This window comes from Sturnira hondurensis, unplaced genomic scaffold, assembly GCF_014824575.4.
Source record: "Sturnira hondurensis isolate 20B ecotype Veracruz unplaced genomic scaffold, ASM1482457v3 Scaffold0006413, whole genome shotgun sequence".
NCBI lineage: Eukaryota > Metazoa > Chordata > Mammalia > Chiroptera > Phyllostomidae > Sturnira > Sturnira hondurensis.
The window spans coordinates 48734578-48755573 of record NW_028079044.1 but is presented as its reverse complement, the minus strand read 5'-3'; the positions used below and the strand labels follow the sequence as shown (position 1 = coordinate 48755573).

The 20996-nt window shown below is 52.8% G+C and overlaps 2 protein-coding genes across 3 annotated transcripts in view; one reads left to right on the top strand and one right to left on the bottom strand.

Moving 5' to 3' along the window:
* Nucleotides 1-15530, top strand: part of SLA (Src like adaptor) — a 32693-nt gene extending 17163 nt beyond the window's left edge. For both annotated transcript variants that reach the window (XM_037048583.1, XM_037048582.1), the window contains 6 exons: nucleotides 3008-3107; nucleotides 3900-3986; nucleotides 6092-6195; nucleotides 8624-8755; nucleotides 12479-12611; nucleotides 13479-15530. In XM_037048583.1, the coding sequence (XP_036904478.1) occupies nucleotides 3008-3107; nucleotides 3900-3986; nucleotides 6092-6195; nucleotides 8624-8755; nucleotides 12479-12611; nucleotides 13479-13692 (770 nt within the window). In that variant the 3' untranslated portion in view covers nucleotides 13693-15530. The remainder of the gene's footprint in view (nucleotides 1-3007; nucleotides 3108-3899; nucleotides 3987-6091; nucleotides 6196-8623; nucleotides 8756-12478; nucleotides 12612-13478) is intronic.
* The window catches only part of TG (thyroglobulin), a 202785-nt gene that overhangs the window by 66608 nt on the left and 115181 nt on the right, over nucleotides 1-20996 (bottom strand). The window contains exon 41 of the mRNA XM_037048581.1: nucleotides 19881-20083. Coding sequence (XP_036904476.1) covers nucleotides 19881-20083 — 203 coding nt within the window. The remainder of the gene's footprint in view (nucleotides 1-19880; nucleotides 20084-20996) is intronic.

Sequence of the window (20996 nt, the reverse complement as noted above, 5' to 3'; positions counted from 1 at the left end):
CGACTGCATGTAGGAGGACCGCCCTTCCATCAGAACTGCTAACAAAACCCTCCTGCCTTCTCCCTTGTCTGTCTTCAGTTTTTTTGGCGCTGGTGACAAGGTGATGGAGGGGGCTGATCTCTTGCAAAGGGCCACTTGAAGGCGATTACCTTTAGGCAAAAGTCCCAGTGCAAGATTTATCTGATTGATGTTCAGGCATTATAACTATAAACACATTGTTATTACGGGGAATTCCACAGGAAACTCACCTTTGCTATTGCGAAATTGAAACAGTCCAGCCCTTTAAGCCTCTTCACCAACCCCCACTGGAACCGTTGTTTTTATAACGGGGTTTTGCTTTTGTTTTTTGTTTCTGCTAGTTTTTGATTTCAACGTTAGGAAAGACGGTTGTTCTGCTTCACAGTCTTACTCTGGAGTCAGAGATCAAAGCCTCGTCCTGTCCGCAGATCCAGGCCAAGGTTCTCTCAGGGGCACAGATACCAAACGCGGTGGCAATATGTGACAATACACTGGAACACCTCTCCTGTCAACACTCGTTTTCTCACAAGGGCTGGTTCTGTGACGACCCGCTTACCACGCTGCCTGCCACACGCCAGGTGGCTTCTCCTGCTTGCTTTACCAACAGTGGCAGATAGCAAGGACCCAGTAGCACTGGCCCCCTCTCCCCATGGTCACTCAATAAAGCTGCCTGGAGCGCCCTTCATGGTACAGGCGTGGTGCTGGGCCAAGGGCCACCAGATAGCTGCTCCTGGGCTTCACGGTCATGCCCCTGATAGTCACAGAAATTCAAAAATATGACCTATCCTGGAGTAACTGCTCCAAGGAAAAGTCGGGGTGGGAGGGGTACAGCAGGAAAGCCTGCCCTCTGGGAGGAGACTTTGAGCGGATGGAGGTGGGAGGGAGGAGAGAGGGAAGAGCAGGGAGTGTCCTGGGCAGAGGGCAAGGGCTCTGAGGATGCGGAAACCAGCCAGTCAAGAAAAACGTAAGTGCCCGTCACTCTGCTCCAGAAGTAGTCAATAGGTGGCCTGCTCACACATGGGGCCATTTGTCCAGATTCCCACCATGACAGCCGTTTCCAAACCCTCATTTCCCAGACTAACCCAGGCCCACGTGGGGAAGGACACGTCCATACTCAGACTGGAAAAGTCAGCCTCCGAACCAGGGCAGCGTGACTGGGCAGTCGCACAAACAGTGTGCATTAGGCCCCCTCGCTGGCAGGGCACCTCTCGGGGGCCTGTCCCAAATTCTGTATTTGCAATTTCACATTCTTTTTCTTAAAGAGGACCTCCAAATTTACATATGCTTCACGCCCCACCAAATCTGGACCCAACTCTTATTAGAACTCAGGACTTCTGCCTTCAAGCCCAACACACACAGATACACACTCAGCGCTGTCTCTGGTTTCTGGCGGGGTCTGGGCTGCACACCCCAGAGGATCCCCTTTTGTTAGTTCAGCAACATGGAATGGGAGGGAGGTCTCCCCTAAGGTGCAGGGCAGGTCGGAGGCTTCACCGGGTCAGCCCTTCTGCACCGACACTGATCCTTGTCATAAGCCCGGAGCCCCTCCTGTGACCACCGCCACCGTGAACCACTTTTGGTTTCCATCGCCTACCCGGTGATGGTTCACACTCTGCAACTCAGTTTCCCCGAATGACTCATTCATTCGTCAGTTGATAAACAAATCCTGTGTCAAAAAGACCTCATTCAACTTCCTTACTCAGTTTAGCACTTAAGCTAAAGTGCCTGTCTGGGGGTGACTGGATCATAGAAAGTGGCCTGTTAGAGCCACCGAGGCTGCCATGCCCCAGTGCTAATTCTCCAGATTTTTCTGGGTAAACGGGGCAGGGAATGACCCCTCTTACCATCACTTGTGTATTCTTCAGAAGAGTCTAGAATGTGGGCTCCATCAGAGCAGGGAGCCTTGGTTGGCGGTGTCCATCACGCTTGGCCTAGGGGAGGCCGCGCTCAGTGAGTAATTGTCAATGAATGAATAAATGTTACCTAAAACTCTGAGTTCCGATGCCCAGCCAACGATGGAGTAATACGTGTCATAGCACACAATTACTGTAGTTGATGATTTGTAAGGGGCCCCAGTGGTACCCTAAATCCAATGCACCGGAATTAGGGCAAATGGCCAAGGCTGTGAAATGAGAACTCTGCTTACTGACGAGAAACAGATTCCTGTCTTATCGCCGCTTCTCTCCCCCACAGCAAGCTGCGCTCATGTCTGCAAAGGGGCGCACTTTCCCTCTCAGAACCTCACCAGAATTACTTTCAATATACAGATGATAAAAAGTTCTGACTTTTTCTTTCGCCCCCGCCCCTGAAGTCTCTGTGAAATAGATCCCCAACGTGGTGCCTTATGCTCTAGATGGAACAAGTGCTTTATTGAGATGCAGAGTCAGTTTCTGGGGTCCAGCGGGCCCTCAGAGCTCAGGTGGCCTAACCCCCAAAACCCCACGATGTTATTATCCATGTGGGACCCTCAAGGCCCAGAGAGGGCACCCGGGGCGATGGCACTAAGAAGAGATGTTTTTGGAGCCCCTTGTCATTTATAAGGTGGTGCCATCTCATCTCATAAGGTCCATCTCATGTCCATCCCATCTCATAAGGACCCTGGAATGGGGTGGTATCAGCCCTGCTTTAGAGGTTGAGAAATTGGGTCTGGTGGGCATGGGGGGGCTTGCCTGAGGTCGAACAAGTCAGTAGACATGGAGGCAGACCCTGAAGGCAGGCCTTGTGCCTGTAGCCCATGGGCCCCTGGGTCCCTGCTCCTCAGATGAGACCATCAGGGCGGAGGAGGGCCTGCCCCTCCGGGAGCCCCCCAGAGCCCTGTGCTGCCATCCCTGAACCGAGAAGGGCCCACTGTGTAAACTGCCGTTTCAGAATAAGTCGGGTGTCTCTAGCTGCAAAGGCCCCAGGAGGGATTCATCTTTGCAGCCGCCCTTGGCAGGACCCGCCTTTAGCTCCTTGTGAACAAGAACCCCGATTGTCCCTGTTTCCCCAGGACTGGACGGCGACTACCTGGCCGTGCTGAGTGATTACCCGTCTCCTGACATCAGCCCCCCAATATTCCGCCGAGGAGAGAAACTGCGTGTGATTTCTGAGTAAGTTGGCTTTCATAAACTTCTACAATACTCTCAAGAAGGATGAACTCGATTTGACGGTCAGGTTTCAGCTGTAGCTGTTCAATTCCACATGGGCCCTGGCCCTATTGCGGGGGAGGCGTTTGGCCCATACAGAAGTCCCTAAGGCTTTATCCCCCTCGATGCTGCCGGCCTTCTGAAGCCTTCAGTGGCTCTCCATTGCCGACTGGGTAACAGTGTAAATTGGTCCTTTATGATCCAAACTCTGCTTCTACAGTAGCCTCATCGCCCACTGCGCATGCTGTGTCTGTGTTAGTCACCAGTGCAGACCCGGGAGGAAGGACCAGGGGTCTGAGAAAAGGCCCCTGAGAAACAAACAGCATTGCCTTCTGTCCCACCGTCTCCCCCTGATTCGAAATATGCTGTCGAGCAAATAGGGGTTCTAATCCCCTTTTATTTAAATATTCTTGGACACAGACATGGGAAACTATCTTGGTTCTAGCATAGGGTGTAAATCAGTACAAGCACATGCTTAGTTTTTAAAAGTCTCCAATTGTGGAACATCAGCTGGAAGCATCTGCTGCTGGTCTCTGGTGGCTGTTGCCAGCATGTGGGGAGATTTCCTAATCAGCATGGAATGGGGGCTTGAAAACTAGATCTTCTCATGGAGAAATCTGGGTCAACGTGGCCAACGACACATCTTTAAAAAGAACGTTCTAATGCACCCCGGGTTAAATCTGATTATTCTGTTTATTCATTCATTCATTTTGCTATTTAGCTGTGACACTTTCCTACCTGTTCTCATTCCTACAGTGAAGGGGGCTGGTGGAAAGCCATTTCCCTTAGCACTGGCCGAGAGAGCTATATTCCCGGAATATGTGTGGCCAGAGTTTACCACGGGTGAGTACAGGTCTCAAGTACCTTCGACACAGCATGATATTTATGCTAATGACTCCTGGGCGTACACAGAGGGACCCCAGCCTGGTGGAGCGGGAAGGAAGGCACTGGTTTGAGAAAGTCATTTCTCCTCTCAATGTAGTTCATAGGGAAAGGTGCCATCTTGGCAAGCCCCTCCCACACTCTAAAACTCGGCAGCCCCATCGGGAGGACAAAGCGGGTTAGACCTTTCAGCTCTAACGTGGCGCTCCTGGCACATGGCAGTTGACACCCAGGAAAAACAGGGATGCAGTCGGGACAAAGGCTAAGTCAGTCTGCCTCGGTTCCAGGCCTGCCTCTGTCCCTCACTGGCTGTGACAGTAGGCAAGACATGCAAGATCGCGCATCAGTTTCCTTTCCTTGCCTGTCCACTAGCGATCGTAACACAGAATTATAGAAATAGTAATACAGAATAATGTGACCGCCATATAGGGTTGTTAGGAAAGGGAGATGGGGTCATGCACAAATAATTCTTGGAACAATGCCTGGCACTGCAGTGAGCACTTGGTACACATCAGCTACATTCTTATCAAATCACATGCAAAGAACACCGAGCACCCAAAACACTACATATCCCACTTGACAAATGCAGAATCAAGCAGAGAAGGAGAGACTGAAAAAAAATCAGGCGTGGAGGGTGAGGAACCATACCACTCTGCCCTGCATTCCTGTGGGAGAGGCCTTGCCGCCTGGAGGGCGGCTGCAGAGGCCAGCGCCCCCCACCCCCCGCCTGCCCGGGTGGGGATGCATGTGGCTCGGCTCCCCAACTTCCATGCAAGAGTTTTCATGGTCTGTGGGTCTTCACACACACAGTGCTTCAGGGGCACTGAGCTGGCCCCGTTGGTGACCAGCTTGCATGCCATGGGGAACACGACAGGTTGAGAAATACCAGAGCATTAATGTCTGCCACAGTGCGCCCTAATTCTGACCCACAGATTAAAAGCCAGGGTCCATTCACCAAATACAGCAGGCAGTTAAAAAACAAGTACAAATGCTCTGAGTACACACCAGCCAGCTGCTAACAAAGCATTTGCTCCCACACGGAGACCGGCCACGCCTGCTCTGCAGCACGAGCGAGGGCCCACTGGCTGGGAACCGCCTTGTGCACAGAGCTGCTCCCGAAACGCACTCACAAGTGCCGGCCCTCCTACAGCAGGTGCACACCCCACGGGCGAGCTGAGTACCATTCTACAATGGCTTTTCTTCAAGTGAAAAAAAGCAAGAAACACATGTGAATGCACAGAGCAATGATAACTGTATTTAAAATAGGTTGGGAAAAAAGGCGACAAGGAAATACAACTAGTGTCAAATGGTGCTTGTTAAGTTGATGAAACGAGGCACCACCAGTTCTTTCTTTCTTTCTTGTGTCCATTTATTCATTCACAAATATATACCCAGCTCAATGACCTGGACATAAAAGTGGAACCCCAAAGGACAGCCAGAGTCCCTGCCCTCATGGGGCGGTGAGGAAGGGGCTGAGTAGCTAGATTGTAAGGGAGAGAGACATTAGAGGAACTACCAAATAGGCACCTTATCAAGTGCCTAGGATGCTTATGGATTACCTAGTACACAACAGGCCCAGGCCAGGTGGCATCTGAGAAAGGAGATAAGAAAGCTGTTTTTTGGGTTTTGTCTTTTGTCTTTTTTTCAGAGACGGGGGGAAGGTGGGGGAGAGAAACATTAATGTGTGGTTGCCTCTCATGCACCCTCTACTGGGAACCTGACCCACAACCCAGGCATGTGCCCTGACTGGGAATCAAACAGGCGACCCTCTGGTTTGCAGGCCTGTGCTCAATCCACTGAGCCACAGCAGCCAGGGTTGAAAGGTTGTTTTATGCATCTTTGTGTTCTCATTACTCAGTGTAACACCTGACATTCAGTAGATACTAAGGAATTTTATTTGAAAGATTAGCAGTATGAATGAATGAACTAGTGAAGAGTCCATCGCCCTCGTCTTTTCGGTCCCAATGGTTCTACATTAACTGGCCCTCGATCTTCATTTCTGAACCTCCTGTCTTTTGTGGGGAGGGTTTGCCCCGCACACTCATGGCTGCCTTCCTACTTCCCAGCTGGCTGTTTGAAGGGCTGGGCAGAGACAAGGCGGAGGAGCTGCTGCAGCTGCCCGACACGAAGATGGGCTCCTTCATGATCAGAGAGAGCGAGACAAAGAAAGGTGAGCACCTCCCATGCACCTTTTCATGCTTGGGTCAGACAGGCAGGTTGGGCTCCTTAAATGGCTCATCTTCCCTCCTCCGGTAAAGCGCACAAATCAAACAGATGTGGTCAGCTACTGACAGACTGTACGCTGCCAGTGACGTCAGCATCAAAGCGAGGGGACTAGTCCCAGATAGTGGGGACCTGGCCCCCTTTCAGGCCCTGCCAACTCCTCCCATCAACTGAGAAGAAAAGTGAATGCCAGGTGTAGGCAGCACCCGGCCAGAGGGTGTGGCTTTGGACTAGGCCTGGCCTGTGCTCTCAAGCTCTGAGACTGAGGCCGGTCATTTACTTCTCCGAGTTCAGTTTTCTTATCTGTGAAACGGAAAGAAAACCCCTCCCTTGCAAGGTGCTGGAGCGATTCCAATGTCATATGTTTGTGCTGGTCTTGCTACACAGGAGACCCCAGCGCTAGTTCCCTCTTTGCCCAACAGTGAAATCAGGCATCTTCAAGAATCGGAACCAGCAGATAGACTCTTACGTACTCACCCTGGTCTTTATCACTGTGATTTCCTTACATCCCACACATTAAGTGATTCAGCAAAAATGACAGGGCAGGCCTTTGCCGTGTTCAGAGCAAGGGTCCCTAATTCTAGTTCCAGCTGCATGAATTATTGAGAAGTTACCCACTCTCTCTGAGCCCAGGTTCCCTCATCTGTCACACGGGATTAAAAGGAGGGGAGTGCTTAGCATGGCGCCTGGGACACAGAATATGCACTCAAGCAGACACAAGACACTTAACAGCCCCGGCTTTCCAAGGCCAAGTAAGATGAATAATAACTACTTAGATATAGAAGATATTTTCCAGTTCTTGGCCTGCATCTTGCACACTCGCTGTCAAAGAAGAGGAAACACAGAATCTGAGAGGATTTTCCCAGCACCTATTAGGCAGCAGAGCTGCTTGGTGCCAGTGCCCTTCACCAAAATGAGCAGCAACCTTACTTTGGGGAAGCAGGGTCCACAGATACATAATAAAATCCAATTACAACTTTCCCCTCAAAAATCTCATATGCTAGAGGAGAGCAAGATCAAAGCGAAGGGAAACTTCCTGTGCATGTCCCAGGGTCCCCAAGCAGGGGACCCAGACCCAGAGCCTCTAAGCTGGCGTGGCCGGGGCAGGGAGAGCCCAGCCTGAGGCACCCGAATTGATCTAAAAATAAAGCTGTGGATGGGCAGAGCTGCAGCTGGGCTGGGCCCGGGTGGGGCGGCAGGCTCCGCTCCCTTGGGTATGCAAAGTTCTCATGAGTTTCCACCTGCCCCCTTCTGCCTACTTACCATACTTCAAGTCCCTGTCGACATTACCGGAACACACATGTGGGGCCAACTCAGAGGGCAGGTCTGGGCCAAGATAGAGATGCCCCCCTCCAAATCCTAGTCCAGAGAACTACTCGGGACAAGGGTCCAGCCCCAGGTCTGCCATTTCCAAGCTGCATACTTCTGGGCACATCACCCAGGGGCTCTGAGCCTGTTTCCCATCTATAAAGTAGGTGGGGATAACACCTCCCCAGATTTTTCTGAGATCTCATGGAGATGTTGCTCCAAGACAGCAGAGCCCAGGCCAGCACAAGCAGCAAAGACTTGCTAAAATCTAGTACCCTCCCCTCTCTCCACCTCAGGCCTTTTTCACCCCTGGACCCCGCAGAATACAGCACAGGAAGGGCTCCTAAACGTGCCCTCAGTCAACCCTCCAATTTTCCAGGGGCCAGTCACGGCTGGGAGAGGTGCAATGCCAGCCCAGGGTTCTGCTCTCACTAATCCATGTCGGGTCACCACTCTAATGGTGCTTAAAGAGAAAGAAGGCACTTTACACATTTCTTAGGGAGACCTGAAAAAACGACTCAACTGCCACTTCTTCAAAAGCTCTGAGAACACCAAGCCTAAGTCAGAGGGAGCTGGGCCGAGAAAATAGGGGCATCACTACGAGGCCCTCTCAAAAGGGCGGTGGCCCTGTGGGGACAGGGATGAGATGGCAGCACAGACAACTTAGTGCACTGGAAAAGAATCCAAGGATGACCCCAGACAGACCCTGCCCTGCAGTAAACCCACAACCCTAACCACTCAATCCCGCCGAAGGGCCCAGAAAAGGGTGTGGAAACACCCCATGTGGTAACCTTGCAAGGCAAAGACGAGGCCTGCGTGCCTGAAAACCTGTCCTGTAATAGGGTTCACACGGTGTGGCTGCTGAAGTGTCACGTGGTCCCTAAAGCGTGAGCCGCGCCTGCACAGACGGGGTTCTCGTGGCTGCTCCCCGGACGGCGTGCCTGCGCACCTTTGCTGTGTCCCAAGGCTGAGAAAATCTCTCTGCCTCGGGGATGGTGGGCCCCTTAGTCAGCTGCCCTCGGGTGGGTTCTCGTGGAAGCCACTGACCCGTCCGCTGTGCCCTGCAGGTTTCTACTCTCTGTCCGTGAGACATTGGCAGGTAAAGCATTACCGGATCTTCCGCCTGCCCAACAACTGGTACTACATTTCGCCCAGGCTCACCTTCCAGTGCCTGGAGGACCTGGTGAATCACTATTCCGGTAAGAAAGGCTCCACCAGGACAGCTCTATGGGGCCTCTTTACTAACTGTCCTGGGGCGCCCTCCATCTAGGGTGCTCCTGGGTCACGCGCACAAGCCGCGAGTGCATGTTGCTCTCTGCCGCTGCTTCCTGCTCCATGTGTGCTTTTCCTGTTCGTTCAGACTGTAAATTTCAGACTAAACCCGGCTGCCTGCAAATGCCGCCTAAGTGAGTGAAACACAGCTGATGTCCCGTTCGCCCTCTCTCTGCCTGTGAATGAAAGCAGCCAGGGTGCCCCTGTGTTCACAGCCTCAGACAGCTGGGACTTGCTGAAGTGGACCATGCGTTTGCAGGCCTCTGGGGGTTTGTTCTGAGACACAGCTCATTTCCCCTTTTCTGCACGTCAGAATCCCCCTTGACCTTCAAGTGTTGAGTCTCTGCTCCAGCAGATGCCAGGGTTCTTAGAACTCCGCTCATTCTGCCTGGAGACCTCGTTAACCGTGTTCTGGCCTGTGTTTCCCAACGAGCTGCTCTTAAAGGCCAAGGGTTGTGCTTCATTCATTCATGTGCCCTTCCTGGACCCAGGAGAGAGGTCAGAATGTTCCACTCGGACCGGGGTGGGGGCCATCTGCCAAGACAGCAGAAACAGAGCGAGGATTTTGACAGAGGAGATGGGAGTGTGGAGTTAGACGAGGAAATCTGAGTCAGACTAAAAGCCCCGAATGCCAGGGCAGGAACTGGACTTTTGCCTTACAGAAAAGGGGGAATAGTGAAACACTGGCTACCCATCTAAACGCTGGGTCTGGAACCTCTGTGTTCGTGTCCCATACCTTCTGGGCAACCTGGGGCTGGTTGTTCAGCTCTGTGCCTCCTTTCTTTCTCTGTGTCATGGAGTCGCTAACTGTCCCTGCCTTGGGGCACTGCATGATTCAGAGTTAGTGTGTGCCAAGTACTGGGGCTCCAGCTGCCCCTCAGCAGGGTGCTCCCTTCCCCCTCCTTCCCTTGAGTATTGGAGAGAGAAAGAGAGGGAGTTGCCTTCACTTTGTTAGTGTCTTCCCCTTACAGGTTCAGAAGGTCCAACCTCACACCCCCAGGGATCTTTAGGGAATGGGGTCTTGAAGGGCATTTCAAGGAGAAAGGAAGAGTCCACAGGGCCCGGGTTATTAGACTGGGCCTGTGAGAAGTGCAGGTCATGAAGGAGGTGTGGCCGCATGGGGGACACAGGCCAGAGCTCAGATGTGGGCTCTGTGGGGCCCTGGACAAAACCCCCTGCCTCTCCTGGACTCAGCCCCTCTCTCACAGAAGGTGGATGCAAGCAGCCCCCCGGTTGTGATGACTGCTGAACACAATCGTTCATGTGCTGCGGGCGTCACAGCCTGGCATGCGGCGGGTGTAAAATAAATGATAACAAGTATTATCTCTGTGATACCCGAAAACCTAGCAGCTTGGCTAAAAATGAAAGAGGAAGGGAGTCCTGGAAACAGTCAGCTTTTACTGATTATGAGTAAAGATTGGTTGTGGCTTTTAATAACAACCATATGAGAGGTATGCAGACCATGAGTTTTGCATAGGCAAAAGCAAACACGAAAAGGATATCACCCCAGCAAGGATCTCACACACAGGGTGGTCCGAGCGGCTTCCAGGCCAGGGTCACCTGAGCACAGTGCACAGCATGGCGCAGGGCCTTCCAGAACTACCTGCCAGCCGCCACGTCAGTTAACAGATTGCAGTCATCCATTTACCCCTGTGAGTAACTGAAAATGAACTGAAACCCTGAAATGCTTCCTGTGCCCCCAGGACCCCAACGTGGAAACAACACGGGCAATTTCACCTCCCACCAGAGTCTTCCTCAAGGCACAGAGTCAGAGCAGCTGTGCACGAAGGGGCTGCTTATACTCATTCCCCGGGGGCTCTGGGGCAAATGACCTAACATCCTGAAGCCTCAGTTTCTTCATCTGTAAAATGGGGATGAAAATGCCTCTCATGGGGTTGTTGTTAAGACCCCCCGAACATCATGCATGTGAAGCGTCTGGCATCCGAAGTGTTCCGTGCATGGTGGTGATGGACAGAACAGAGAGGGTGGGATGTGAATTCGGTTAAAACAGGACCAAAAAAATGCAGGTATGGGATAAGGGGACCCTTGAATGTAGAGCTGGAGCTGAAAGGTATGAGAGGAATGAGTGTTCTAGAGAGTTCTGTAGACAGGGAGAATCAGACAAGCGTGTCCAGGCCCCAGAGGCCACACAGGATTTCTTTCTTCTCCATTTTGGAGGCAATGAGTTGCTTTTGCAACAACTGCCTGGTTCTGAGTCCATGAGACAGTTTGGGTCCCAATTCTGTGCCCTTGGGCAGGTGACCTGATGCCAGGACCCTCAGTCTCCTCATTCCCCAAACTGGGACTCACTGTCCTGACTGCTCAATGACGTGGGGCCTCACTGAAATGATGTGTAACAGGCCAGCTCAGCACAGGGCTCAGGTCAGGTGCTTACATGCACTGGTTCCTTTTCTCTTTGCCAAACTGTCTTTTTCACCGGAAGGACTGACCTTCCTAAGGCAGGACTGTCTCAGAGTCCCCTACCTGGGCTGTGTAATGCCACTGCTTTCTTCAGTCTTTGTGTCTCACTTAGTGCATCCCCCCTAACCCAGGAGGCCATTCACTTCCCAACCCGTGACAGGTAGTTATTTCAGATCCACATCCAATTAAGCTCCCTCTGACCTCAGGGTCCAGTCTCACATTACATGGGACAGCATGGGTGGACGTTCGGGTTGACGGTGAGAGGCAGACTGAACGCTGGAACAAGGCATAACTGACTGCCACCCTCTGACAGCCTGGGCTTGCTGCCTCGCTACAACTTCCCTGCCTTCTTTGGCGAGGTCACCCCTGGCCTCGATCCATAAGTAAGATAGGAGGTGGAGATACCCATTGCTGTAACGTGCTTCCTAAAACCTGGTGACAGATTTGCTGGAGCCAGGTGGAGTGTCCCGCTGGAGGCCAGCAGCACCCAGCACCCTTGGCCAGACACTCCATTGCCTTGTGACATGAGAGCAGTGGGGTGGCAGCCAGAGGAAGCCCACTCAGAATTTGGCCCATTTATCGGAATGTCGGAGCGCAGCCAGAATCCGCCTTTATCGCCATGCCATGGGCTAGGAGAAGGCTTCCGAGAGATGGAGGTTACATCTTCATGTTCCTGGAAAGGGGAGGGACCCTGGAAGCTCAGGCATGTCATACTAGCTGAGGGAGAGAAGAAATGGACTTAATTTTCATGTCCTCTGTGCATGAGTCTCTGGGGTAAAGAAGAGAGGGTTTTGTCACTTTTCATGTCATCCCCTTTGTCTCTTTCGCCTTGAATCTTTGTTTTTCTCCTCCTTTTCTATGCCTTTTATCTTTTTGGACCTGTCTTTACTTCCTCCTCCTCTTCTCTTTCTCTCTTGCTTTCTTCTTCCCTCCTCCCTTCCCTCCCCCGTTTCCTTCCTCCTCTCTCTTCCTTCCCTGTCTTCTTCCATTGTTTCTTTCACCTTCCTTTCTTCCCGTACACATGTCTAGCCCACCATGCTGTATTAAATGCTGCTCTGTGTGCTTTGGGAAAGCCAGTGTTGTACACAGTGCCCCCCACCCCCCACTGCCCCGCACACGAGAGCTTCACCCACGTTGATGGAGCTCTGCTGGACGGTCCCTCAGCCCCACCCCCCACGCCGGCTACGGCACCTCGGCGTCACTGACCGGTGGTCTGTTTCCCTCCTCAGAGGTGGCCGATGGCCTCTGCTGTGTGCTGACGACGCCCTGCCTCACTCAGAGCACAGCTACCCCCGCAGTGAGAGCCACCGACTCCCCCATCACCTTGCGCCAGAAGACCCTGGACTGGAAGAGGGTGTCCAGGTGCGGTGTCTGTGTCTGTGTGTGTTATGTGCGTGTCCTCTATAAACACATGAGCCTGCCACATGGAAACCGAGGCCAGTTACAGCTGTCCCTGCTGAAACGTGACGGAGGGCACACAGAGTGGGTACAGACCCCTGGAGCGCCCCTGTCCCCTGGGAGGCAGAGAAGCCCCGGGGCCTCACACAGCAGGTGGCATGACCCTAGCCACTCCCTGCCAGGGCTCCCAGCCCCTCAGCTCTGCAAACAGTTCCCGAGTCCTCACTCAGTGTTAGCAGGGTATTTTCTAGCTGAAAGATACCATCTTTGTTTTTCTAATTGTTAGGATCCAAGAAAGTAATGTACAAATAAATCTTGTATAGATTCAGTATTATTTTAAACTCCCTTAGAAAGTTGAAACATACCAGCAAAATCCTGAGTTGGCATCTTTTTTTTTAAAGTGAAAACATCTTCCACTCATTTGTTTTCCCTGTCAGCGTTCGCATTTTAGGGACTTGTGTAGCTGTGGATTGGTGGGTTGTCCTATTAATTGAATGCCCATCTAGACATCCCATTGGGACATTCAAAGAAAACTACAGATCAGAACTGCCTAAGAAATAAATAAAACTGCTTCTCCTTATAACAAAAGTATTCACTAAAATTTGCTGTTAGACATTTTAGCCATTGAAGGACACCGTGGTTCAGAGACGTGAAGCGATTTACCTAAGGTCACACAGCCACACATGTAAGAAGCAGAACTGGAACAGTAACCTGGTGAAATACTAACCGGGCTGTTTTTTGGTCTTCCTCTCCTCACTCTCTGGCCCTCCATCCCTCTGTGTCCCTCTCTTTCTTTTTTTCCTCTGCCCCTCCCCGTCTCCCCACTCCCAGACTTCAGGATGACCCCCAGGGGGCAGGGAACCCGCTCGGCGTGGACGAGTCCCTTTTCAGCTACGGCCTTCGAGAAAGCATCGCCTCCTACCTGTCCCTGACCAGCGAGGGCAGCGCCCCCTTGGACCGCAAGAAGAAGAGCATCTCCCTGATGTACAGTGGAAGCAAGAGGAAGAGCGCCTTGTTCTCGTCGCCGCCCTACTTTGAGGACTAGCCGAGAGCAGATGCCACGCCGAGTGCCCGGAGGAACGGAGGTTCGGACCCTCCCCTGGGCTCCTGCAGAGAGGCACACTTCCCTGGCCCCTGGGGAGCCTCGCGTCTTCCAGGAGCCAAGGGAAGCTCCGTGAGACTCTCACTCCCACCTTCCCTACCCACATGATGACCTGGGGAACCCTCTCTGGTGTCTGATCAGTCCTGGGATGTCACAGAATGTTGACTTGTGATGACCTGACTTGGCAGTGTTTCGGGAGAGCCCGACTTGTATGTTGTACACGTGTGCTCGTGTTTGTGGGAAAGACAGACACTCTCATCAGAAAGTGCACTGGGACCATCCTCCGACCAGCTGTCCAGATGGCTGCACTCTGAGCTCACAGAGAAAACTTCTGAATGAGAAATGTCTGAGGAGAAGATGAGCCAAATGCTGTGTCCTGGCCACTGTCTGGGTCTGCAAATTGGCCTTGTACCTGGAACTCTCTCAGCCAGTCCACAGAGACCTTCGGTATGCGTCTTCTCTCTCTTTAAGGGGACTCAGTGACACTAATCATGAACCTTCCTGATAAGCCCTGAATCAGGAGATCTTTTTACCCTGCTGGTCCCAAAGCCACGTATACAGAAGTCAGATGGCCTCCCTACCTCTGCTGGGGGCACGGCAAACAGGAGAGGGGCAGGCTGCTGGCTGGGGGGTGCAAGGCGGGGCCTGGAACTGCACAAGCTTGTACCATGTCCCAGCCATGGCTTTGCCGCCCAGAGAGCTCGGGGGCATGCGGAGGTTCACACCTAAATTAATGCGCCAGGGGTTCATTCATGACTACCTGAAGAGGCACTGTGTTATCTCCTGCGTACGGTGTCAGGCCAAAAAAATGAAAAGAAAATGACCGAGAGAAGGATGACTGAGCCCCAGGTCCCGGCAGAGGCAGTCATAGCGTGAACAGGGAGAAGCGTGTACTAACAAATACTGTGCATGTGGGGTGGGAACACAGAAATCAGCTCCTGGCTTCGGGGGGTGGGGGGTACAGGGGTCAGGTTACGGTGACCCAGGAGCTCACATTTCAGCGAGACCTTCAGAGAGTGGAAGTCTCGACTGGACTAAGGTCAGAATGTTTGGATTTGGGTGGAGGAAAAAAAGGGGAATTGCTAAGTTCTAAAGAATTCAACGCACCCAGTATTTCACTCTGAGGGTCTGGCATCCACATGAATAAAGTGCTGAGCTCCAGGAAGGTTGGGGGTCACGGGGGCTGCACTACCCCTACGCCATTTAGTGATGGCAGAGAGACGCAGTCAGGTAGCCCTGGAGGAGAACCCTGTGTCCCCAGGCCGTCCCGGGACCCTGCTAGGAAGGAGGCTGCAGATGAAGCTGTGACTCATTGTTGCCTCTGCAAAGGGGCTCCGGGGAAGGATGGGTACACATGATGTGGCATCTCTCGCCACCCGATAGAAGTCTGTCTGTCTGGCACATGCATTCCGTACCTCTGAAATCACTGCCCTCGAGGTGTGTGTGCGAGAGTTTACATGATCTTCCATATCGTCAGATTCCGGAGTGTTTATACAACAAGACATCTGTGGTCTCCTCCACGATCTCCAAAGGCTGCTTCAAAGGGACCGGCCAGTGTGCAGGAAGTAACTGTGACACTGTGGACGCTGACGTCCGACATAAAGCAGAGTGGCCTTTCGCACTCCAGATGTTCGTAACAGTGTCTTACGTGCTATTTTCCGTTGTGACTCATGCGGGTGGAACATGTGGGGAGGACTTGGAGGGATTTCTAGGTGGGAAGCATTAAGTTTTGCTAAATCGTGTATTTATTCCTGATTAAAATAAACCTAACGCGTATTTAACCCCTGGAATGTAAGGAGAACTTCCTGGGCGGCCTGGGTGGGTGGCTGATTCAGAAGCTTCTGTGCATCTCAAATTCTCAGAAACACTTACAGCTGGAAAGGGAATAAAACACGAAACAGCTGGAGAAGCCTCGCCAGCTAGAATCCCAGCGCCTTCTCGAGGCGCAGCCTTGAGCAAACCAGGTGTTACAACTCCGACAGTGTCTTATCACACTTGAAGGTGGACAGAAAATCTCAATGGTTGTTATGAAACTTCTGTCTCACCTGGACACCTCCCTGTATTCCCTCTGATACCTCTGCAGTTTGTTCTCCCAAGAATTTCCTTCCACAAATATCTCTGGACACCTATTAAGGACCAGACATGGCTCTGGGTGCCGGCGCTGCTGCCACGTCCAGCGAACGAGGTCCCTGCTACCACAGAGCGTGATATCATAACTAAACAAGGAAACTTCACTGTGCAGAAAAGAGCACTGGCTGCTAGATTGGCGAGTGACCCGTGGGGGCATCGCTTAATCTGCTGCTTAGGAAAAGCCCCCCAGGGGAGGCACTTGAGCTGAGGCCCAAAAGATGGGAAGCAAAGACCAAGGAAGAATACTGGAGGCAGTGGGGTTGGCGAGGTGACTTCTGAAGGCGGGGTGCCGGGCTGAGTGAGGGGTGAGGGGCTCTCTGGACAGAGGTGGGCGGGTCCAGCAGGGCCTGGACTGGACGGGAAGGGGCATAGGGTCTGTTCTAGGAGAAATGGGAACCCCCTGGAAGGACCGAAGTGGGACGTGGCATCATCTCAGTCCCATGCTTCATGGAGCCCACTGGCTGCTGGGTAGAGAATGGATTTTCAGAATTCCCACATTCTATTCTGTACCTGACACATAGTTAAAATGAAAGGTTGCGGAGTTTGATAATAAAGGGGTGGCAATGTTTCCGTGCAAAGATGAACAAAAGGGACATCTGTTGAATGTCGCGGCGCAATGAAATTTAGGTGAAAATGCATTTTTGCCTATGGACAAAGAAAGATGGACAGTAGGAACGACCCGTGGAGGAGATACAATGATTGAACCCAGGTTAATCTAACACAAGTTTCAAAATACGTTAAGCAACTATTACAGGGACAAATAGGTAATAATTTTATCTGGAGATTTTCACACAACTTTCAGAAACTGACAGATTACACAAAGGTAAGTATGTAGCTAATCTCAGTAACACTATATAACTTCCCTACCAACAAAGAACACCAGGCCACAGGGTTCTAAACAAACAAATGTAAGTTATTAGTTACTCCAAGAGTCTATCTCACCTGCTAGTTCTACAGTTCTGACCCCAGGATTTGCAGAAAGACACACTTTTATCAAGAATACACCACCAGCTTGCATTCATTCCCTAAGCATCTGCTGGTAAAAAACACTCTAAAGAACCACTAATATGTTGAAGCGCTTTAGTTCCCTGGATTCCAGACAATTTCACATGCGTCGCAAAGACTGATGGGAGCAGTTGTAAAAGCTGCTCCTAAATGACTGGAACAGACGGCGAGTTTATTTTTAAATACACTACCGTTTGTTAAAACAGATTCGTTTTCAAAATTCCCCAAACACCTAAACTCTCCAGAATTTTCAAAAAGAAAAGTCTGCCTTCTGAGCCTCCTAGAAGACAATCTCGGTGTCTCCTGGGTCCCACTGAGAGCCTGGTTCCTGAGGGGGCCCCAGGGAAACACCTTCGGATCAACTCAAAGTCAGGAAGGTCTGCTTTCAGTCCCAGAAGCTGAGCGCTAGCTGGGCTCAGACCTCCTGCTGCAAAAATGGGACCCCCTGCGGAGGGACAGACTGAACAAAACTAGAATCAAAGGACAAAAAACACATGAGAGGGGAGGGAGGGAAAGGAACTAGCCTGTGGGTCCCCTATTCATCTGCTCGCCCACCCCCTGCCCAGATGTTAATTATGCAACAGTTAGGAGACAGCTGTGCTGGGTGCTTGGGGCTCCATGGAGAGCGAGGCACCCGGGGTCCAGTTCTCCCAGAGTTTACGGTCGTGGGAGGGAGATGGGCTGGGCAGTAGGAATAACTGTGGAGGACAAATAGGGCAGACAAAGAGGAAGCCGGCAGACGGTGCCTCATGCAGAGGAAAGTGTCTGTACGGGGCAGGATGGGTCATGGACTCCACGGAACACGAAGGAGAGAGATGAAGCGGCAGGTGGTAGGTACAGCTCCGGGTCGGGGACAGTGCCGATGCTGACCTAGCACCAGTGGTGCCCGAACAGTGGCACCTCATAGCCTCTTTATGAGCACCGGCTTCGACCCCAGGGGGGCTGGGTAGAGCAGCAGTGTCTGCTAGCTGGTCTGCGGCATTAGTCCCAACCGTCTCCCTCTTTCCTTGAGTTGTGTTACTTAAGAATCTCCTTACTGCTCCCTCTGCCAGCAGCATGCCCCCCCCCATTCATCCTCCACCCAGCTCTAAGAGAAGTCTCCCTAAAGGGAAGCAAGTTTCCCACCTGCTTACGAGTGTTCACAGCAGCACGACTCACAGAAGCCAAAGCGCAGGCACGACCCCAATGTCCATCGACAGAGAATCGAAAAACAAAATGCAGTCTATACGTATAATGGAATATTACTCAGCCTTAAAAAGGAATGAGATTCTGATAATGAACTACAACGTGGGTCATGGATGAACCTGCAGGTATCCTATGTGAAATAAGTCGGGCATGAAAGAGCAGAGCTTGTGTGATTCTGCTAATGCAAGGCACCTAGACAGGCAAGTTCGTAGAGACGGGAAGTAGGGGCGGAGGAGGAGGGAGGGGCGGTTTCACAGGCCCCAAATTTCCGTTCAGGAAGACAGAAGATCTGGGAATGATCAATGGTGCTGACTACACACCCGTGTAAGTGGACTTAGTGCCCCTGACTTGTATTCTTAAAAGGGATTGAAACGGTAAACCAAACCAAACAACAAGCAAAACCTTTTAATGACAACGGCTCCCATGTGCTTGGGATGAACCCCAAGGGGGTCAGTACAGTCCAGCTGCTCTGTACCCTCCACCCCGCCCCCAACACCAGTGCCCAGGAAGACCTGTCCTCCACGGCGTCTCGGGGCGCTGCAGATATCAGTGAAGTGTCAGGCGGTCCCCGGGCACAGGACTCTGCCGGCACAGTCCCACACAGTCCCCAGCTTTCATCCACACAGTGCCTCCCCCAGAAGCCTTTTCCAACACCCCCTCTTTCCCCTGTGTTTGGTCGGGGCTTCTCTCAGAGCCACACCAAGACCCTCTCTCCTCCTATCAGCTCCAAGTGCTTGCCCCTCACCCCACAGCTTCCTAAGGACTAGGACGTGAATTATCTAGTGTGGCATTTCCAGGGCCCAGCACAGCACCTGCGGAAAACCGGACACTCAGCACAATGAGAAGCTGTTCCCTGGCAGGATGGTTTTCAGGGCCTATGCTGGGGTCAGCCAGGTTATTTCTTCCATCATAATTACTGTCGTCACCAACATCATACCGTGATCATCAACGCTGTTACATCAGCAGCAGCAGCTGCAGCACGACCACCCAGCAGGTGCTTCAGAGCATGCAGCAGAATTATGAGTGTTGAGTTCTACCTTTGCCTTCATTCAACAGTTAGGAAGTCGGCTGGTCAAACCTTTGGAGCTCTGTGCCCCGCCCAGGGCTGCTGACTCAGCTGCCTGCCGCTCCTTGAATACTCACGTGGACAGGGACCACCAATGAGGGGGAAGGGATTAGTGAGAGTAACGAATCACCCAGTCCTGTCCTACGGTTCAGTGCCATCGCAGGACAGCACTGGCATTTCCACGCTGTCCTGCGCAATGCCATTGGCGGGGAGGGAGGGCAGGGGTGGAGCGTGGGCTGGTGAGGAAACCAGACAGCACAAGGGAAGATTGGGAGTTCGAACCTGGAGATGAGGAGAGCCACACCGGGAAGCAGATGCGAGCTCTCGGTTTGACTTCTGTCCTGTTTCAGGGGATGCTGCCAGGTGCGGTTAGCACAGTGTTGGCCAAGCTCTACCCTCAGTGTTAACTTCCTCCACCATCTCCACCGGAGGCCTGTTCCTCCTGCCTCCCATCCCTCCGTTGGTGCCTATGGGCAAGGGAGGTCCTAGAGAGTTCAGACCACGAAACTCAAGGGCGGCTCCCCCACCTGGGATCATTAGCACTGAAGGTGTGAGTGGGCAGCCCTTGGGGAACCCCTCAGCCCCCAGGCGCACATGTACATGGAGAGACGGCCACGAGCAGGCCACACACCCAGAACACAGGATAAGGGAATCCAGGCCCTGGAAGCCACTGGCCTCAACAGACAAAAAGCAACTGCTCACTGGGCGGCACCTGCAGCCAGGTGACGACAAAACAGCAACTCACCATCAGCACGGCTCTCCGGAAGAGTCTGGAGCTGCCAGCCCCGGTGGTTAGGAGGTGGATGCCAGCGATGTCAGCTCCGCCGCGGTCAGCTGCCACAGCCACTCGCCGAGCGTCCCCGCCGAACACGCCGATGTGGGTCTGCACCCAGGCCAGAGCTGCCACCTGGTCCAGCAGCCCCCAGTTGCCGCTCACCTCGCTGGACCCTGCAGAAAGAGGAAAGCCTTTTATTTTGTGTGATTTTGCGACTGAAATGTATCCTGGTACTGTGCAGGCTACCCACGTGGTGCCTCTTGGGGGGGAAGGAGGGACCTGGACTTCTGTCCACACGGGTTGGGGCTGTGGCTCCAGATACAGGGTGGCCTGTGGGATGAGCATGGGCTCACGAATCAGAGCCACCCGAGCGTGGGGTTAGAAGACCTTGGACAAGTGTCTGCACCTCTCTGGGACGCAGCTTCCTGACCTGAGACAGGCAGGGGCCAGCACAGCCGCTCAGATCAGAGACAACTTACATCCGGGCCAGCCCCTGGCTCGGCCCAGCAGCAGGGAGGAGATGAAGCTCCCGCCTCACGTCTTCCCCCAGTGCCGGCAGCCCCCCAGGTCCCTTCCCCCCAGCGACGGTCAGGCCCAGCCATGGCTCTGGACCCACTTCCCTGCCACTGCCCCATCTCCCATGACCTTTAGTTGCATTGAGCTGAGCTGGTCTCACCTTCCTGTTTTCCTAGACTTCAGTAACCACATATTGAAAGCTCAGCACCATTCTTTCTACTGGAATGAATCAGATACACACATACACACACACACAAATGCACAGCAAAAGCACGCTCTTCCCCTTGGCATGAGGGACACTACACATCCGTGGCATTCTGACCTTCCTCTGAATTCAAAGGATTCTTCTTGTCAAGCGACACCGCTAACCACTCCAGAACACAGGCCTGTGTGGGTCTGAACTGAGGCCCACACCCGTTTCCCTCTAGAAGCCCCCACAGACCCTACGCAGTCACGGACCGCGGAGATGTGGGTGATGCTCAGGAGCAGGCCGGAGGGCCCCCAGCTCTGGCCCCTCACGCCTCTCCAGGGGCCTCTCCCGCAGGCAGCACAAGTCCAATCAGCCCCACA